The sequence below is a fragment of the Rhamphochromis sp. 'chilingali' genome (genome assembly GCF_963969265.1).
Source record: "Rhamphochromis sp. 'chilingali' genome assembly, chromosome: 14".
NCBI lineage: Eukaryota > Metazoa > Chordata > Actinopteri > Cichliformes > Cichlidae > Rhamphochromis > Rhamphochromis sp. 'chilingali'.
The window spans coordinates 20629981-20645423 of NC_137941.1; the positions used below are offsets into that span (position 1 = coordinate 20629981).

The window sequence follows — 15443 nt, forward strand, 5'->3', positions numbered from 1 at the left end:
TTGGTTGACTTTATTTTAATATTATTGGATTTGCTGACAGAGAAAACACATTTTCAATTGTTCAACTCGACTTCTCATCTGCCTGATTAAAATTTCCTTTCACCTTTGTCCTTGCAGCACACCGCAGCAGGAAACGAAGGCGGAGGTCAGTCCTTGTCGTCGCCCGGTTCGTGCCTGGAGGACTTCCGCACAACACCATTCATCGAGTGCAACGGGGCCAAAGGCACTTGCCACTACTTTGCTAACAAGCAGAGCTTCTGGCTAACCTCCATAGATCAGCAGTTCCACTCTGAGCCGTCATCAGAGACGCTAAAAGCAGGCCAGCTCCTGTCACGCATCAGCCGTTGCCAGGTCTGCATGAAGAACTTGTGAAAGACTCAACAGCAGACTTCACATTGACAGCGGTCTAATACTAAAACCGATCAGATAACAGGGGATCCAGAAAATGTAGATCACTGTCAATGGGGAAACTTGTTTCCCTGAGCTGCAGAGCTCAGATATGCAATGACTGATGATTGAGATGCCTCGAGCTTTGAGTTACACTGTAGATAAATAAGAAGAGGCGGTGAGAACGGCAGTATTGTGGAGAAACATCATCTTTGTGTTAAATGTAGTTTGGTGCTTCATTTTTTAACTTATTACCTCAGTTACTATGACACATTGTTAACTATCAGAGACCATACACTACAGCTGAACCAAAGATGCACATATGTATGCAATGCTTAGTTTAACTACATGCTCTTATTGTTTAGGATTTAAAGCCCGACATAAAGACACTAACACTGCTTTTCAGCCACATGAAGGTGAGAAGGGTTTCATTGGAGCTCATGAACACGTGTTTGTAGATACTTTTGAAAGGGTTATCCTGCTTCTTTTCAGTTACTCTTACAAAGCCGAGTTTTATAAAATTACCATGCACTGTTAGCTTGCTTTTGTCAACTTCTGCAGAGCCACGTAACTTTTCCTGACGCGTTCGTACAATGCACTGATACCGTTTTTACTATCTGAATGAACTTGACCCCATCCCTGCAAGTTTTTTAAATGTATATCCAATCTAGTACTACTTACATCATTTTCCTTTACACTTTTAGCCTCTGGATTACGCCATCAGGACAGAATGTAAACACAGAGGTCTGACCATAGCCGATCCTTGCTCCTGTCACTGACCCTTTGTTAGATAGGAGCGTTTCACAGAATTTAGAAAAGATTCTATTTCATCTACATGCACTTCTTAAGAAATAATTATTAGACCAGAAAAATACTGACAACATCTGATATAATTGTAATATAATTATAGTGTTTTTATAACATGATTATTTCATCGGATCGGAAAGATTAAATGTTGTTTGTTACACTTGTGTGTCATTGTCCTTCTGAATCTCACAAAGCAGACTGCAAAGTGCAAAATAAAAAAATCTTTATTACGACAGAATGCTTAAAAATTCGAACACCTGTATTTTTATTTATTTATTTATTTTTAAATACACTCATCGAAAAGTTCCAAAAAGTGCAGATAAAATATAAAGATCAGTTTCAACAGTGACAGAACTTTAAAGTCTGATTAATAAAACCTTAAAATTCATCATAAACAGTGCAACGTGCAGCCTAACTAATTAGTGCTGTTACATGTGCGTGAAATTCTGGTGGCGAAACGCTGACAAACGGCAGTGATGTCTGTCCTCACGAGCACGTTTGGGCTATTAGTGCAGTTCGAGTCATTAAAGTGGAAAGTTTCAGAAACAAAGAGTGATAATGCGCCGTGCATTTTATGTCCCTTCCTTACAAAGAAACATGGGAAAAATCTCTCTGGACACTATGATCTTCACAGCATCAGAAGTGTAGATTTGTGTTTTACCAAGAGGTCATTAACACGGTTTGGTCTCAGTTAAGGCAAGAGGGGGAAAAAAAGAAAAAAGAAAGGAAAAGTACCATCACAGTATGCATTTGGTCATCAGACTATCCTGGTGATTGCCTTTGGTTAAAAATGAGCCTACAGGTGGCCTCCGCCTCCTCTTCCTCACCTCTCTTTGGCCCCTAACAGCAGCCAGATCTTCCCTTCTTGCTGCCGACCATCCTGCATTCCTCTAGATCCACAGTAGGAGATTTCTGATTCTCTTGCCTCTTCCTTAGAATGGAAGGCAGCACCAGATCAAACAGCGTCTCAAACAGGGTGTCCACGTTATAGCCGGTCTTGGCACTCGTCTCGAAGCACATCTTCTCTGCTGGCAAGCTGTTCTTTTCCTCCAGGCCCTTATAGCGCAGTATTCTCCCATAAAGAGCCACTGCATCCTCATTGATCACCTGCTTGCGAAGCATCACGCCAGGTAGGGATGTAGGGGAGGCCGGCGGCGTGGGACAACCAGACAGCACCTCGCACTCCTGGTTGCACTCAGTTCGGTCCTTGACTAGGCCATCTGAGTCGTGGCATAGCTGGGCTTTGGAGTCTGTGAGATCCGCCTTGTTTCCCACTAAGGCGTAGATGCAGTCATGGTTAGCGGTGTCAGTCAGGGACAGGAAGCGCTCCTCCAGCTCAGCTAGGCTCTGCCAGTTGGTGACGTCGTAAGTGAGGATGACTGCGGCTGCACCTCGACAGTACATGGATCCCAGACCGTGGAACTGTTCCCGGCCTGAGGAGACAAAGGCAGGTCAAAAGAGTGAGTACCGACTCACCACGAGCACTCATTTTTTTAAAAAAAGGAAAAAAGATTTTCTGTACGAGCAACGGAAAGACATTGTGTGACAGTCAGCAGTTTGAAAACAGAAACAATCTTTGTTATTGAAATATGCAGAATGCTTGAAAGGGCGCATTGTGTGAATCCAGTGCACTTTAACCTCTACAGACTTTAACAAAAACCTTCCCCACCAGGGGGCACTGTTTTACAAGTGAGTGCACTGAGATATTTTGGGATGTTTGTTGTTGTTGCATGTTGCAGCTTTTCATATTTCCTTCTAGCCTAACCCACAATTTAAGGGCAGGAGGTCGACTAATTGTTGTGGTTTTCTTCATATTATTGTTGAGTCTTTACCTTAGGATATAATGAAACTTGAGGCGACTGTTGGGATTTGGCGCTATATAAATAAAACTGAATTTAACTTCATTACTAGAGACTAGTAAGATGTACGTAACTAGATGTTTAAACATCAATGAACTTGCATAATTAATATTTGATTGAACATATTATTCTTATTTTGTTATGGCAGAACGGCAGTTAGTGGTTCAAGGATAACTGCAGCCCCCTCTCTCTCCCTCTGATAGTTGTAAACAAGTGAGGGGGGAAAGTAAACAGATGACACCCGAGCTAAACAGTGTGGTTCTGCAGTACTTCGACATAAAAAATATGTTTGTATAAGATGGAATATGACAAGGCAACCAAAGCCAGGCTGCGTCGTAAGTTCAATGTTTGACAAAGGTATTAATCCCAAACTCCTCTTAAAAAGATCGCTGAGACCAGTTTTTGTGTGTGTGTGTGTGTGTGTGTGTGTGTGTGTGTGTGTGTGTGTGTGTGTGTGTGTGTGTGTGTGTGTGTGTGTGTGTGTGTGTGTGTGTGTGTGTGGTTTTCCATTCACAAACAGTCGTTTTATATTAGAATGCCAATCAGTCAACTGACAGGAGTGGGTGGATGATTTAAACGGTCTGGAATGTAATGCTGCTGAAGGCAAATGCTGCACTTCAACACCACCACAATCTACTGCCTTAAAAGTTACCATCAAGAACAGGAAGTGCCCCAATCAAACCCATTCATCCATCTTTTCTGCTTATCCAGTTCAGGGTCACAGTGAGGCTTGAGCCCATCCCAGCTATCACAGGCGAGAGCGCAGGGTAGATCCTGGACAAGTCGCATGTTGACCGCGGGGCTAAAAAACCGCCCACGCAGACACGGTGAGAACATGCAGACCTCCTTGCTGTTGCTTTGAGGTGAAAGTGTTAACCACCGTGCTTTGCAGCCTTTGTCAATCCATTCCAGGAAATAACTGAACATGCTAACCCTCACAAAGACAGATTTATAGCAAAGCTGTTTTGTTAGTGTGCTTACTTTGCTATACAAAACCTGGAAGCAGTATTTATGCATCTGCTGTGTTTTTTATCAAGTGATTGATGATTTATTAGTTTGTTTTCCCTAGCCATCATTTAAAGATACTGATGACAGACTCATATATGAAAAAGAAAAGCAGCAAACGGTACTTTTTTTTCACCCCCCTTCTCATTGACAAATAAAGAAATTTCTTTTTTATTTCGTCAGCTCAAATGGCAGGAATGTACAACAACTTACTCAGCTCCCCTGCTTCTCTGGGAAAATACTGCTACATGTAACTTTGGAAAAGACATGTTAAAGCACGGGGACTCAATTCCTCCTGTCATAACTTCATCATGTGACTTTTAAGAGGAAGAGGCCCGACAGCATGAAGGCCCGCACAACAGAATGTAACTGAAAAGACTAGTAAAGAAGCAACCAGCTTAGAGTTTCACGGATTAACAAAAATAAGAACAACAGCACTCAAGACTTCCACACTATCACAGCTTTGTGGTGTATACCGAAATATCGGCAACAACTGAAACGACTCAGCGCTAACTGCACTCAACAGGGACTTGACACAGAGGTTGTGGAGTTGGGGAACACAGCCAGGAAATGGCTCACTGGTGACATGGCCAGACTTTCCTTATCTCGATGGTTCACCAGCTCCATTTCTGTGAAGTACATATTTGCCTAAGAAGGTTTGCCCTAATTCTTGTTTACACAACACTTGAATACAGTCAGCACCGAGCTTATTCACCAGCAGTTACTGGATTGTTCCTGTCACGACCAACAGAAAAGGCCAAATGAGTTTATCTGAATACACTGTGACACAATATTCAATATCACAGAGAAAAAACAAGCTGGCTCTGCCTATGAGAAACCCTCTATAATGAAGGGCGTTATTCACTTGGTGCATTATTAAAGGACAAATAACTGAAGAACTGACCTATATTTCACTGCACAGACAGAAATATAATGACTGACCTACATTTAACTCAATCAGTAATCATTTTAGTTTAGTCAGCAGGAAAACTGTTGGAGTTGTACTAATAATACTTTCATTTTCAGGTTACAGAGTCACAATAAAAACTTTCCTTTTGATTTCAAATCAAAACTTCAGTGGCTGTTTGTCCAATAAGTGAACAATTTCAGACACATAACATGTAAAACAGGGGTGCCAAACATAAGGCTCAAGGTCCAGAATCAGCCTGCAAAACACTCCAATGTGGCCTATTGAACGGCTTTTGAAATTTTGAAGGATGACATAAATTGTAGACTTTAGAATTCTTTTTTCAGCTTTTCCTACTGTAAAGAAAAGACGTTCCCATGACGATTCATACTACACCAATGGAAGTAAGTAATAGATAAACAATGAAATACTAGAAAGCTATAGGTTTTTTTTTTCAATATTTACTATACTAATTTCATATTTTCATGTTGCGTTAAAAAAATAAATTATCAATTAACAAAATTTTTTCTAATTTTCTAATTACAGTGTCCATTAGTCTGCACACTGAGCTAATGGAGTTTTTTCTATAATTTCACACATTTATTTCTTATAATTTAAGCCCAAAGCAGCATTTTTTAATCAAACAGAAAAACTGAGAATTCCCCCCCCCCCCCCAAAAAAAAAAAAAAAAAAAATCACAGTTCTTGTTCTTATGTTAAAATAGCTCAGTAATGTAAACTTAAACTTCTTTACACTGACAGAAAAGGGAGTTTCACTGGTCTTGCCCAGCTAAAATCAATGTAAAATAAGTTTGACATTCTTCATATAAAATGTAAAGTTTAATTTTCTGGTAAAACATTACTATTAAAAAAAATAAAGAAAAATACCCTAAGCACTGGAGCCCAAAGCACAATTGAACACACACAGTCTAGTTTTAGGGGCTCCAAATTTATTCACACTTTTCCACCAAATCAGAAAAGCAGTGGTTGTATTTTCTGAAGCCTCGTACAAATACATGTGACCATTTCTGCAGAAGTACCCAGATGATATTTCTCTATCGGGTCACACTTGCACAAATTGAGCAACACAAGTCAAGACAAAACATGCTTCTTTCCTTGTTCAGCACAAAGGAGGTGAACATGGGAACTGATTTAAGAAATGGAGCATTTTCGGTAAATTAGGACAAAGGCCAGCATGTAAAAACATGTGGGGTTTGTCCAGGGGGTGTTTGTCTGCATAGTGGGTGATTTTCTGGCAGCACCTTTGAGTTTTAAAGAGAGAAGTTGTTTTTTGTGGGGGAGTTTTTGTGTGTTACTTTAATCAGTTACATTCATTATTAATACACTTTTGATTCTTCATGACTAAAATATCTGCCATTACCTGTGATGATAACAAACTAAAACTGATATTCTCTTGCTCTTTGAAAGCCCACTTATCAAAAAGAAAGAAAGACGAAAAACTGGTTTGTTTTCCAGAATAGCTGACTGACAGATCTTTATGTCACAATTACCGTTAATACTGCATAATACCCAGAACAGATGTCCGTGTTTCTGATGTTGGTGGGACCATATATACGAAAGTTACTTCTTCAGGATTCCTCGTGGTTGAGATTCTCAAATAAATGAATAAATGAGAAATTAATCCCTACTTTTAGTTTTTTTTTTCCCCGAAGCATTTTTCTCCCTTGAGCCCAACTAACTGCAAAGATATCCTGGTGTCGCTTTTAATACATCATGCTTACAGTGCAGTATTGTGATAACATCATAATAGTGAGTAACGCATCATGATTGTACTGTAACATGAAATACTCCTTATCTTGACTTTTTTTTTTTTTTTAAATGGTAGAAATCTCTTTAATATGTCACTTAAAAGTCGTATTTTCTTTAAATATTAAAGTAGTCCCTTGAAGGGGAAGTGAAACGGACTTTTTTCCATGCAGACCAAATGAAAACTCCACTTATTTCCTATCTACCCACAGATCAATAAATACCATGCTTATTTTTGAGGAACTCGGTCAGCTTTTACGATAAGATCGACTCTGGAAATATTTTTAAAAAGTGACTAAAGCGAATAAAAGTCAGACTAAAAGCTTAGGCCGTCTGAACAGACAGAGAGGTCACATGGCAGTGATTACCTCAGATGAACGGATCATTCCTTATCAGGTAAACAAAGGCACTGAACCACCGGAAGAAGGCACGTTAAGAGTCTAGAGTAAACATTGGGGAAAGAGGGTAGAGTAAAGGATGGATTACCAGCTGTGTCCCATATTGAGATATTGTAAGGTCCCCATTGTTTGAGGAAAAATGCCCCTCCGACGGTGCTGACGGTCTCTTTGAACTTCCTCTCCATGTACCTGTGGAGCAGCGACGTCTTCCCCACGTTCATGTCTCCCAGGAGAACAACCTTGACGTCAGGCCTCTTCATCTTCGACACCTCGGGCATGACGCTGGCTTGTTCGGGTCCCGCTATTTTATTTCTCTGACGCTCGGAGCGAAGACGCGCTCTAACTCGTGAAAAACACCGCAGGCTGGTCGCGAATTCCTCTGACAAACGTCATTTTCTGAACGAAAGTTCACTTCTGATAACGTGTCTATCCGGTGTTAGCTCATTCTCAAATCTGCTGTCCAAGTCCGAACTTCAAAAAGTCACTGAGGTAAAACAGGAAGTAGATGACGAGCCGCAGACCAACGAGGAGAATTTGCTCTGAACCGTGTCTTCCAGGTGGAGGACGTGAGCGGCCTCTAGTGGACAGTGGGAACAAAATAATAATAATAATAATAATAATAATAATAATAATAATAATAATAATAATAATAACTGTGCCTAAGTCAAATAAGTTTAAGTGTATAGGCTGTATATGCTGCTGGGAAATAATCATAAATAAAAACTACTTAGTCAATATTGGTATTATTAAAAAAGATTGAGGGCAGCCTTTTGAGTAGGACAATTTTCCACACAATGACAAAAAAAAGGGACAGAGTTGCATTGAAACTACAAAGACCCCTGTCTGATTTTCTTCTTCTTCTTTCATTAAAATGCACTGACAGCAAATATTACATAATATACCTCTCCTCAAAGCATTCCTTATGGTTATATTTATGCCTTTAGTGTGGTGTTAGTAGCAGTCTCCAAGGCTTAAGTGTGATTTGAGTGGTCAAGCCTGAAGTTGTTTTATGCCTACCAGACAAAACCCAGGGAGAAAAGTAAAACTGTCTATAATTCCGATTTGTAATTAGTCGGTGGGCGGGTATTAGTTTTCAAACTAAGCATAACACACATTCTTCTGGGATTTTACGCTCTCTTAGTGGTATACGTGTCGCTTAATTGTGTTTTTCTGTTAGTTTGGAGGATTAAAAAATATTTTTTTGTTGTCAGGCTGAGACAAATGGCTAAAAAATGCCAATGTGGTCTTTAAAATCTGGACCAAAAACATGATGATGATGATGATGATGATGATGATGATGATGATGATGATGATGATGATGATTATAATTATTAGCTGAGAAATAAATATTCATTCACTTTATGCCAATGGCCTGCCTAAAATGTAGACTGATATTTGTAAGAAAGTAAAAAATATTCAACAATCATGTTTCTGCTTCGATCGAAACATGTGATCTATTCACAATAAATATAACAATAACTAGAAGAAAGTTAGATAAACAGTTACAGTTACAAAATATTTTAATTTAATTTAAATGAAGACTTGATAAATAAAAATAGGCTACACTTTCTACGTAAAATATTTTTTTTGACATGCTTCTAAAATTATGTGTGTATGGAATCTCGTGCCTGACAGTTCACGTGTGTTCGCCTGTTACCACCTCTACACTTTCATAGTGCATAGTAGGACTGACCTCCTGAAGAGTTCTTTATGGCAGAGGGGTTGAATAATGAGTATTAAAAAATACAAAACTTCTAAAAACAGAGGCAAACAGACGGTTATACTTGCAATATGGCTGAAAAAAAAAACTTAAAATCAGCACAAATAGATGAAAACTGCAAATAAACTTAAAAACATCTGCACCTTATTACTCTTCTGTGTGTATTTTGATGTGTTCTTCATTTTATTATGGAGGAGGGCTTGTTGTCTCAGAATCCGGCCCTGCTGAAGCAGCGCATGCTTAAACCTGCTTCCGGTTTGATGGCTCGTCGACAGCAGATTTCACCCTCAGCCCACTTGGATGTAGGAGTGTCCGAGCAGCCTTTAAAGGCATCACACGCTTCCTGTAGTACTGCGCTGGGTTATAGGGCGCCTCATGATCAGGCTAACTTGCGTTCACTTGTCGGCGTTGAAGCGCAGCTCCAGTTTAGGTAAGGACAGCTGAGTGCCACAGAGGGCTGTGCAGCCCGTGATAAAGCTCCGAGAGTGGGTGACTGCAGTCAGACAAACAATGAGAGCATGCCTCAACAGATTCAAGCGCTCGCTTTTTGCTCGATCCCAGTTGCACTGTCGCTTATCGCCGCCTCGGCCTGTTTAAACGAGAAAGGTAAAAGAGACTGACGTTATCTCAAAGTTTTACTTCATTAAAACTTAGCTTTAGACTGTAACGTTAGGTGAGCCGTTAGAGTCGTCCAGTGCTCTCCGTGTTGGCCGAGCAGCTGACAGTTTGGCTCGTTGTTGAGGTGAGGTGGGTCTCTAGGACCCCGCAGAAATGCGTTCGCGGGGCGGGGGACCAGGCGGAGAAAGGTGAAGTTAACCTCAAAGGACTGATCAGAGGTCAGTTTGGACATTTACTCGATGTAGTGTTACCGCTTGAAAACGGCTCTTGTAGCCGATCTCCTGTCGGTTTATCCCAGAGCTACGCATTTTGACGACACGAATGAGATAAACACAGAAGGCTAGGCTTTTAGCTAGCTAACAAATAGTTTGACCTGCACACGTTGTGATGATCTTCAAGTTTAAGACCAAAATTATTACCCCGGCTGGTCCTTCTGAGCTAGCGAAATGGCCGTTTGTCGTTGTTTGGGCTGACGGTGGTCCGCGGCATTGATGCGGCTGAGCGCAGAGACCCAGAGCAAACGGCCGTCATAATCCGCAGTGTCAACATCTCCAATCAACTTATTCCCCGGGGGTGGAGGTTACGCCGGGAGACGGCCTGTTTTGGATCAGCTATGCAAGCGAACACAACGCGGGGCTTCCTCTGGTCGGACGTGGAGACGAGGACGCTGCTGAACATCTGGGGAGAGCAGGACATCCAGGCGGCGCTGGATGGAAACTTCCGAAACAGCTTCGTGTACCGCGACGTCTCCCGGAGGCTGGGAGCCATGGGGTTTGAAAGGACGCCCGAGCAGTGTAGGGTGCGGATCAAGAGCCTCAAGAGGCAGTACTTGTTGGCGAAGGAGGGCAATCTGCGGAATAATGGGCAGTATCACAAGATCTGCAAGTTTTATGACACCATGGAGAGGATTTTGAGTAACCGGCCGAGTCTGGACGCCCAGGAGTTTATAGACAGCGGTGCGGGAGGAGAGGAGGCCGTCGATGGCCCGGAGGAGGATGGGGAAGATGCTCAGGATGCTTACTCTGAGAGCACAGGGGAGTGTCCTTATCCCGCTGAGACTGAAGTCAAGTTGGAATACCCAACTGTTCCCATCCCCATTCCGGTTAAAGTGACAGTGGGGAATAATGGTGAGTCCAACCTTATCCACTATCACTTTTTCGTGGCTTTATCATGTTTCAGTGCCTCGAGTGTGACTCGAGTATGTGTGCTAACATAATGTCACACCCTTCTCCACTTCAGGGACTTGTGCGAAGCCGCCTAACAGCAGCCAGTCGGCCAGCTGTTTGTCAGCCAGAGCGCCCAAACGGCCCAGGAAGCGACGCGCCAATTTCCCCATGGAGAAGCTGATGGAGCAGTTCCTGGAGCAGAGCGCCCAAGCCGAGGACAACTTCTACCGGATGGAGGAGCAGCGCTTGCAAGCAGAAGACCGGCGCCGGGAAGCTGAGCATGCCCGGGAACTGCAGATGCTTCAGATGCTTGGCCAGATGTTCGCCAGCATCTCCTCCTCCGGCTCAGCATCCGCTCCGTCCAAGACGGCGAATCCTGGCCGCGCTCCGGTCATTTCCAGTACCTCCCCGTCGCATACACGTGGCCACTCCGGTCATCCCAAACGCCCTTCGCCCCAGACAGACTCTCTCACACAGCAGAATCCATTTCTGAGCGCAGACCCTCAGGCGTTAGGTATTTAGTTCCGGCGCTACGCGTGAAGCCTTGATGTGGAGAGAAACCTGAAGGCAGATTAGCTGTAACGTGAAAGATCACACTCAGTTATTATTCTTATTTTGGATCGTGTTAGTGTGTTTTTGTTGTCGACCACAGTGGTTTGAAACTAGCTCGTACGCTGAACACTCTCACTTTGTTTATCTCCTCAGTTTTTGAGCGCTTCTACGGTTTGGGCTCCACGTCGCACAGAGGTATGGAGGATGACATCCTGCCACTGGTAAAGAACATAGTCCCTCCGCTGACATCCAAAAAACACAAGGGACAAGATGGACGTATTGGGATCATTGGAGGATGTCAAGAGTATGTTGCATAAAAGATTCCTGCATGATTTAAAAGAAAAAAACAAATTCAGTGGAACATTTGCCCTAATTTCTCTTCATCTCTAATCTCTAAAGCTACACTGGAGCTCCTTACTTTGCTGCCATCTCTGCTTTAAAAGTGGTAGGCAGTAAAGCTTGACTATCAATTTTGTCCATTCATTTTTTAATTTTTTTTTCTAATTTTATATTGTATATACATTTTTTTTCTCATCTCCAGGGGGCTGACTTGTCTCACGTGTTCTGCACCAAAGATGCTGCAGTTGTAATCAAATCATACAGCCCTGAGCTCATAGTCCATCCAGTTCTGTAAGTACAGAGCCAATAATAATCTTTCTGTAGTATTTGAAGTAGCTGGTAGCAGTTGGATCATTGAGAGTGCAATGGTGTGTATTTATTAGCATTATGCACTGGTATTTGGATGCATTCACAAATGTTACACAGTGTGTTATTGCAAGCAAAAACATCAAAGTTTACCCAGGCTTTGTGGCGAGGCATAAGATTTTCAAAATAAATAGTTGCGCACGTTTTCTTTTTTTGTTGTGAGTTGTAATGTTATTTGGAGCCAAATTCTGCATTTCACTATCATCACTCTACTCCGTTGTATTAAACGTTGCGTGTTATAATTAACACGCTGCTTTCTCACAATGATTCTGTAATCACTGTCCTAAATATTTAAATTTCTGACATTTGTCAGATCATGAACAGGTAGTGTCATAATTCTGGGTATTCTGTCAGTGTGACAGTACAAACCTTCACAGCTCACGCTTACTTGTCGTGGCTGGAGCGGCTTGGGAACCTTACAGTAACATTAATGACTGCGTTTCAGTTTGGTGAGCCTGTGCCAGTGTGCTCTTAGAAAGCCATTATTAGCTTGTTATAGCAAAAAAATGTTAAAAGGCTCATTTCTCTACAAGAGGCACTTACAGAAAACATTAACATCGACTGCTTTCTATTTGTGTTTGCTCACTTCAGAGACCCGTTACAGTGTTATCAGTCTTCACTTTGTGTGTGTGTGTGTGTTTTCCTTGCAAACTAATTGGAAAATTTGGGATTAATTGTGCATTCCAGCATGTCTGACAATCTGTGTGTATGTGTGTGAATGAAGGGACAGTCCTAACGCAGTGGAAGAAATAGAAAAATGGCTTCCAAGACTACACGGACTTGTGGTGGGACCAGGCTTAGGAAGAGAAGACTTATTATTGAAAACAGCAAAGGCACGTGGAGCACATTCATTCTTCCTTGCGCTTAACACAGTCTCGGCTACTCTGCTAGATACTTCTGCATAAGCATGGCAGACTAGTCTTATTGCTAGCACTTGTTATAGCACAAGTGTTACTGGTGGCTGATAAATTACTTCTTCTTTTTTTCCCCCCACCCCAACGGAAGGCTTATTAAAGACAGACCCTGTGCTCTCTCTCTCTCTCTATTTCAGGAGGTCATTGAGAAGTCGAAAGCAAGAGATATCCCCATAGTCATTGATGCAGTAAGTCTTGATAAAATAAAGTCCCAGATGTGGAGCGGAAGGTGTTTCATTTGCTAAGTCATACATAGTGTGTGTGATCATTCTTAACAGGATGGATTATGGCTGGTTACACAGCAACCATCTGTTATCCAAGGGTACCAGAAGGGCATCCTTACGCCTAACTTCATGGAATTCACTCGATTGTATGAGGCATTGGTAAGTTTCTTGGCACATTTCAGTCCCACTCACTAGTTGACAGCAAATAACATGTGATCTTCTATGCTGATGTGTGTCTTTTTACGTTGTCTGTGTGCATTAGCACCATGAGCCCATGGACAGCAGTGATTATCAGCGGAGCGTCATGCAGCTCAGTGTAGCTATGGGCAACCTCACCTTGGTGCTGAAGGGGGAGCAGGATTTCATCACAGATGGCAGCAAAGGTTGGCATCAAACAGAACGTGCTTTAATTTCTTCCGGCTGATCGTTCACTCTGTTTATTCTCAGATGCTTCGGAGCTCCTTTTGTGACGCTGTGTCGTGTGCTGCTGTTTGTAGTGTACTCATGCAATTTAGAAGGCAGCGGGAGACGATGCGGTGGACAGGGGGATCTCCTTTCTGGATCTATGGGAGTGCTGGCACACTGGGCCCATGCTGCTTCCACAGCAGGAATGATCAGAAGGTGAAGGCATGATTTTTGCTTTTTGTGCTATGTTTTTTTTTTTTTTTTTTTTTTTTTTTTTGCCTGTCCCATTTGGTTCTTTAGCCATCAGAATTGTTGTCTGAAGACCAACAAGGATACCCAATGGATTTACTTTGCCAAATGGATCATCGTGGCATTGCCGTATTGGTCCATTTGGTCGATCTTTGTTTTTATTATTTATTATATTTTATTTTCAGATGTTACAGACGGGACAGACATGCGTGAGGGATAGGAAAAGAAAGAGGAAGGAAAGGAAAAACAGAAGGGGAGAGGGACAGTGAGAAAGGGGGGGAGAAAAAAAAGTAAAAATCTCCTGGATCACCTGTTGAGAGAAGAATAGAAAACAAGCAAAAAAACAAAAAAAACAAAGCAACATACTAAACACAACACCATCGCATTAATCTAGCTAAGAGTAAACAGCAGTAAATACTAAATATTCAATGTTGTTGTGCAGCACGCAGGACAGTTGTGCTTCGAAGTAGCGGCCAAGAAAGGTGTAATTTAAGTCTACGAGCAGTGAACACCCGTGTGCATACCTGTGTGGATCAGCGTGCTTGTATTCCAAAGGTTTCTCCATGTAACGATCTGCTAGGGAGTGTGGAGGGGCCACAGCCCCGTCCTCCAGGGTATGAAGCAGGTATGGAGGAGATCAAAACTCCAGATATCCAGAGGCCCCCAGAACACAAGAGACCAAGGAAGACCAACAGAGGGGCAGCCGCGCCACTGTCCCAGTAAGAGCTGAGGAGAGTCCCAGATGAGGGTTCACTCAGCAGCCGCGGAGCAGAAGCTAGGGGGAGTTGCAGTGACGCGCCCGTGAGCTCCACCGGCAGCCAGCTGTGCCTGAGTGACCGAGCCCCAGGCCGAGAGGCCGGGGGCACCCCACCTCCGAAGTGGACCGAGCGAGCCCCAGGTTCCAGGCCCCGATAAGCGGCCGCCAAGGAGTGAGCTATGTTTGAATGAATGTATAGGCCAAGCTTTTCAGGGCTCAATGGATAAAAAATAGTTTTTTTTAAATATATTTACACACACATTACCTACAGAGTGCACTGATTTACATGCTGAGAGTGTATAAAAATTATCACCAAACGTTCTAACCACTTCTCTCGATGATTTTTTGGCTTTTCCTATGTAATGAATGCATAAAGTGTGATGTTGCACAGAGAAATGTACGTGTTCACTTTATTTGGATGTATATTCTCTTTTTTTTTCCCCCCTTCTTCTTTCCCTTTGCTCCCCTATAGTATGAATCCATCAGTGGTTGCTGCATTTGGTGCTTGTTCACTCACCAGGCAGTGCAACAGTCAAGCATTCCAGCGGCACGGCAGGTCCACCACCACGTCAGACATGATCCAGGAGATCAGCTCAGCCTTCAAAAAGCTGTTCGAAAGCTAAAAACAGTCAGCGATGCAAACAGTTGTAAAAAGAGAATAAATTTTACGCTCCTAACGTAACCTTTTTGGGATTGAAAGAAATGTTCTTCTTTAGCTGAATTTTAATGACTGATTTGAACCCGGAATCGAAATTTGGTGCAAAATATACACACTGACATGTTGTTTGTGTTGTGTTTAATGGAAAAGTAACAAAAAGAAAACCACTAGTTGAATAATGAATGCCTTCACCAAGCCCACCAAAGAGACTGAGACATTAGGATGAATGGGCTCACACTAAACCAGAAACCTGTATACGTTTTGAAATAAATTATAAATGTGATTTTGTTTGTTTGTTTCGACAAAGTTCTTAAAAGCCATCATGGAAGTATTACTGGGTGAGTGA

At 42.3% G+C, this 15443-nt stretch overlaps 3 protein-coding genes across 3 annotated transcripts in view; 2 read left to right on the top strand and 1 right to left on the bottom strand.

The window, feature by feature from the left end:
- The window catches only part of col4a2 (collagen, type IV, alpha 2), a 62377-nt gene extending 61037 nt beyond the window's left edge, over positions 1 to 1340 (top strand). Inside the window, exon 48 of the mRNA XM_080903925.1 lies at positions 118 to 1340. Coding sequence (XP_080760051.1) covers positions 118 to 372 — 255 coding nt within the window. The 3' untranslated portion in view covers positions 373 to 1340. The remainder of the gene's footprint in view (positions 1 to 117) is intronic.
- Positions 1341 to 1432: 92 nt separating this feature from the next.
- On the bottom strand, positions 1433 to 9367 carry rab20 (RAB20, member RAS oncogene family). The gene is made up of 3 exons (XM_080903932.1): positions 8993 to 9367; positions 7218 to 7706; positions 1433 to 2627 (listed from the first exon to the last, which is right to left on the bottom strand). The coding sequence occupies exons 2-3, from the start codon at positions 7405 to 7407 to the stop codon at positions 2035 to 2037; spliced, it is 783 nt and encodes a 260-aa protein (XP_080760058.1). The 5' UTR covers positions 7408 to 7706; positions 8993 to 9367; the 3' UTR covers positions 1433 to 2034.
- Positions 9368 to 9461: 94 nt separating this feature from the next.
- Positions 9462 to 15380, top strand: LOC308410537 (ATP-dependent (S)-NAD(P)H-hydrate dehydratase-like). Its single transcript, XM_080903929.1, has 11 exons — positions 9462 to 10594; positions 10707 to 11147; positions 11339 to 11489; positions 11585 to 11630; positions 11727 to 11815; positions 12615 to 12723; positions 12942 to 12992; positions 13083 to 13187; positions 13291 to 13411; positions 13526 to 13649; positions 14912 to 15380. Exons 1-11 carry the CDS (start codon positions 10081 to 10083, stop codon positions 15060 to 15062), a joined length of 1902 nt encoding a protein of 633 aa, XP_080760055.1. The 5' UTR covers positions 9462 to 10080; the 3' UTR covers positions 15063 to 15380.
- Positions 15381 to 15443: the final 63 nt, after the last annotated feature.

Excerpts from the sequence above, each read along its gene's own strand:
- rab20 (XM_080903932.1), bottom strand. The coding sequence starts at position 7,407 with ATGCCCGAGGTGTCGAAGATGAAGAGGCCTGACGTCAAGGTTGTTCTC. Across the intron at positions 2,628-7,217 it reads CTCAATATGGGACACAGCTG|GCCGGGAACAGTTCCACGGT; the intron begins GTAATCCATCCT and ends TTGTCTCCTCAG.
- LOC308410537 (XM_080903929.1), top strand. The coding sequence starts at position 10,081 with ATGCAAGCGAACACAACGCGGGGCTTCCTCTGGTCGGACGTGGAGACG. Across the intron at positions 11,490-11,584 it reads ATCATTGGAGGATGTCAAGA|CTACACTGGAGCTCCTTACT; the intron begins GTATGTTGCATA and ends TAATCTCTAAAG. Across the intron at positions 11,631-11,726 it reads CCATCTCTGCTTTAAAAGTG|GGGGCTGACTTGTCTCACGT; the intron begins GTAGGCAGTAAA and ends TCTCATCTCCAG.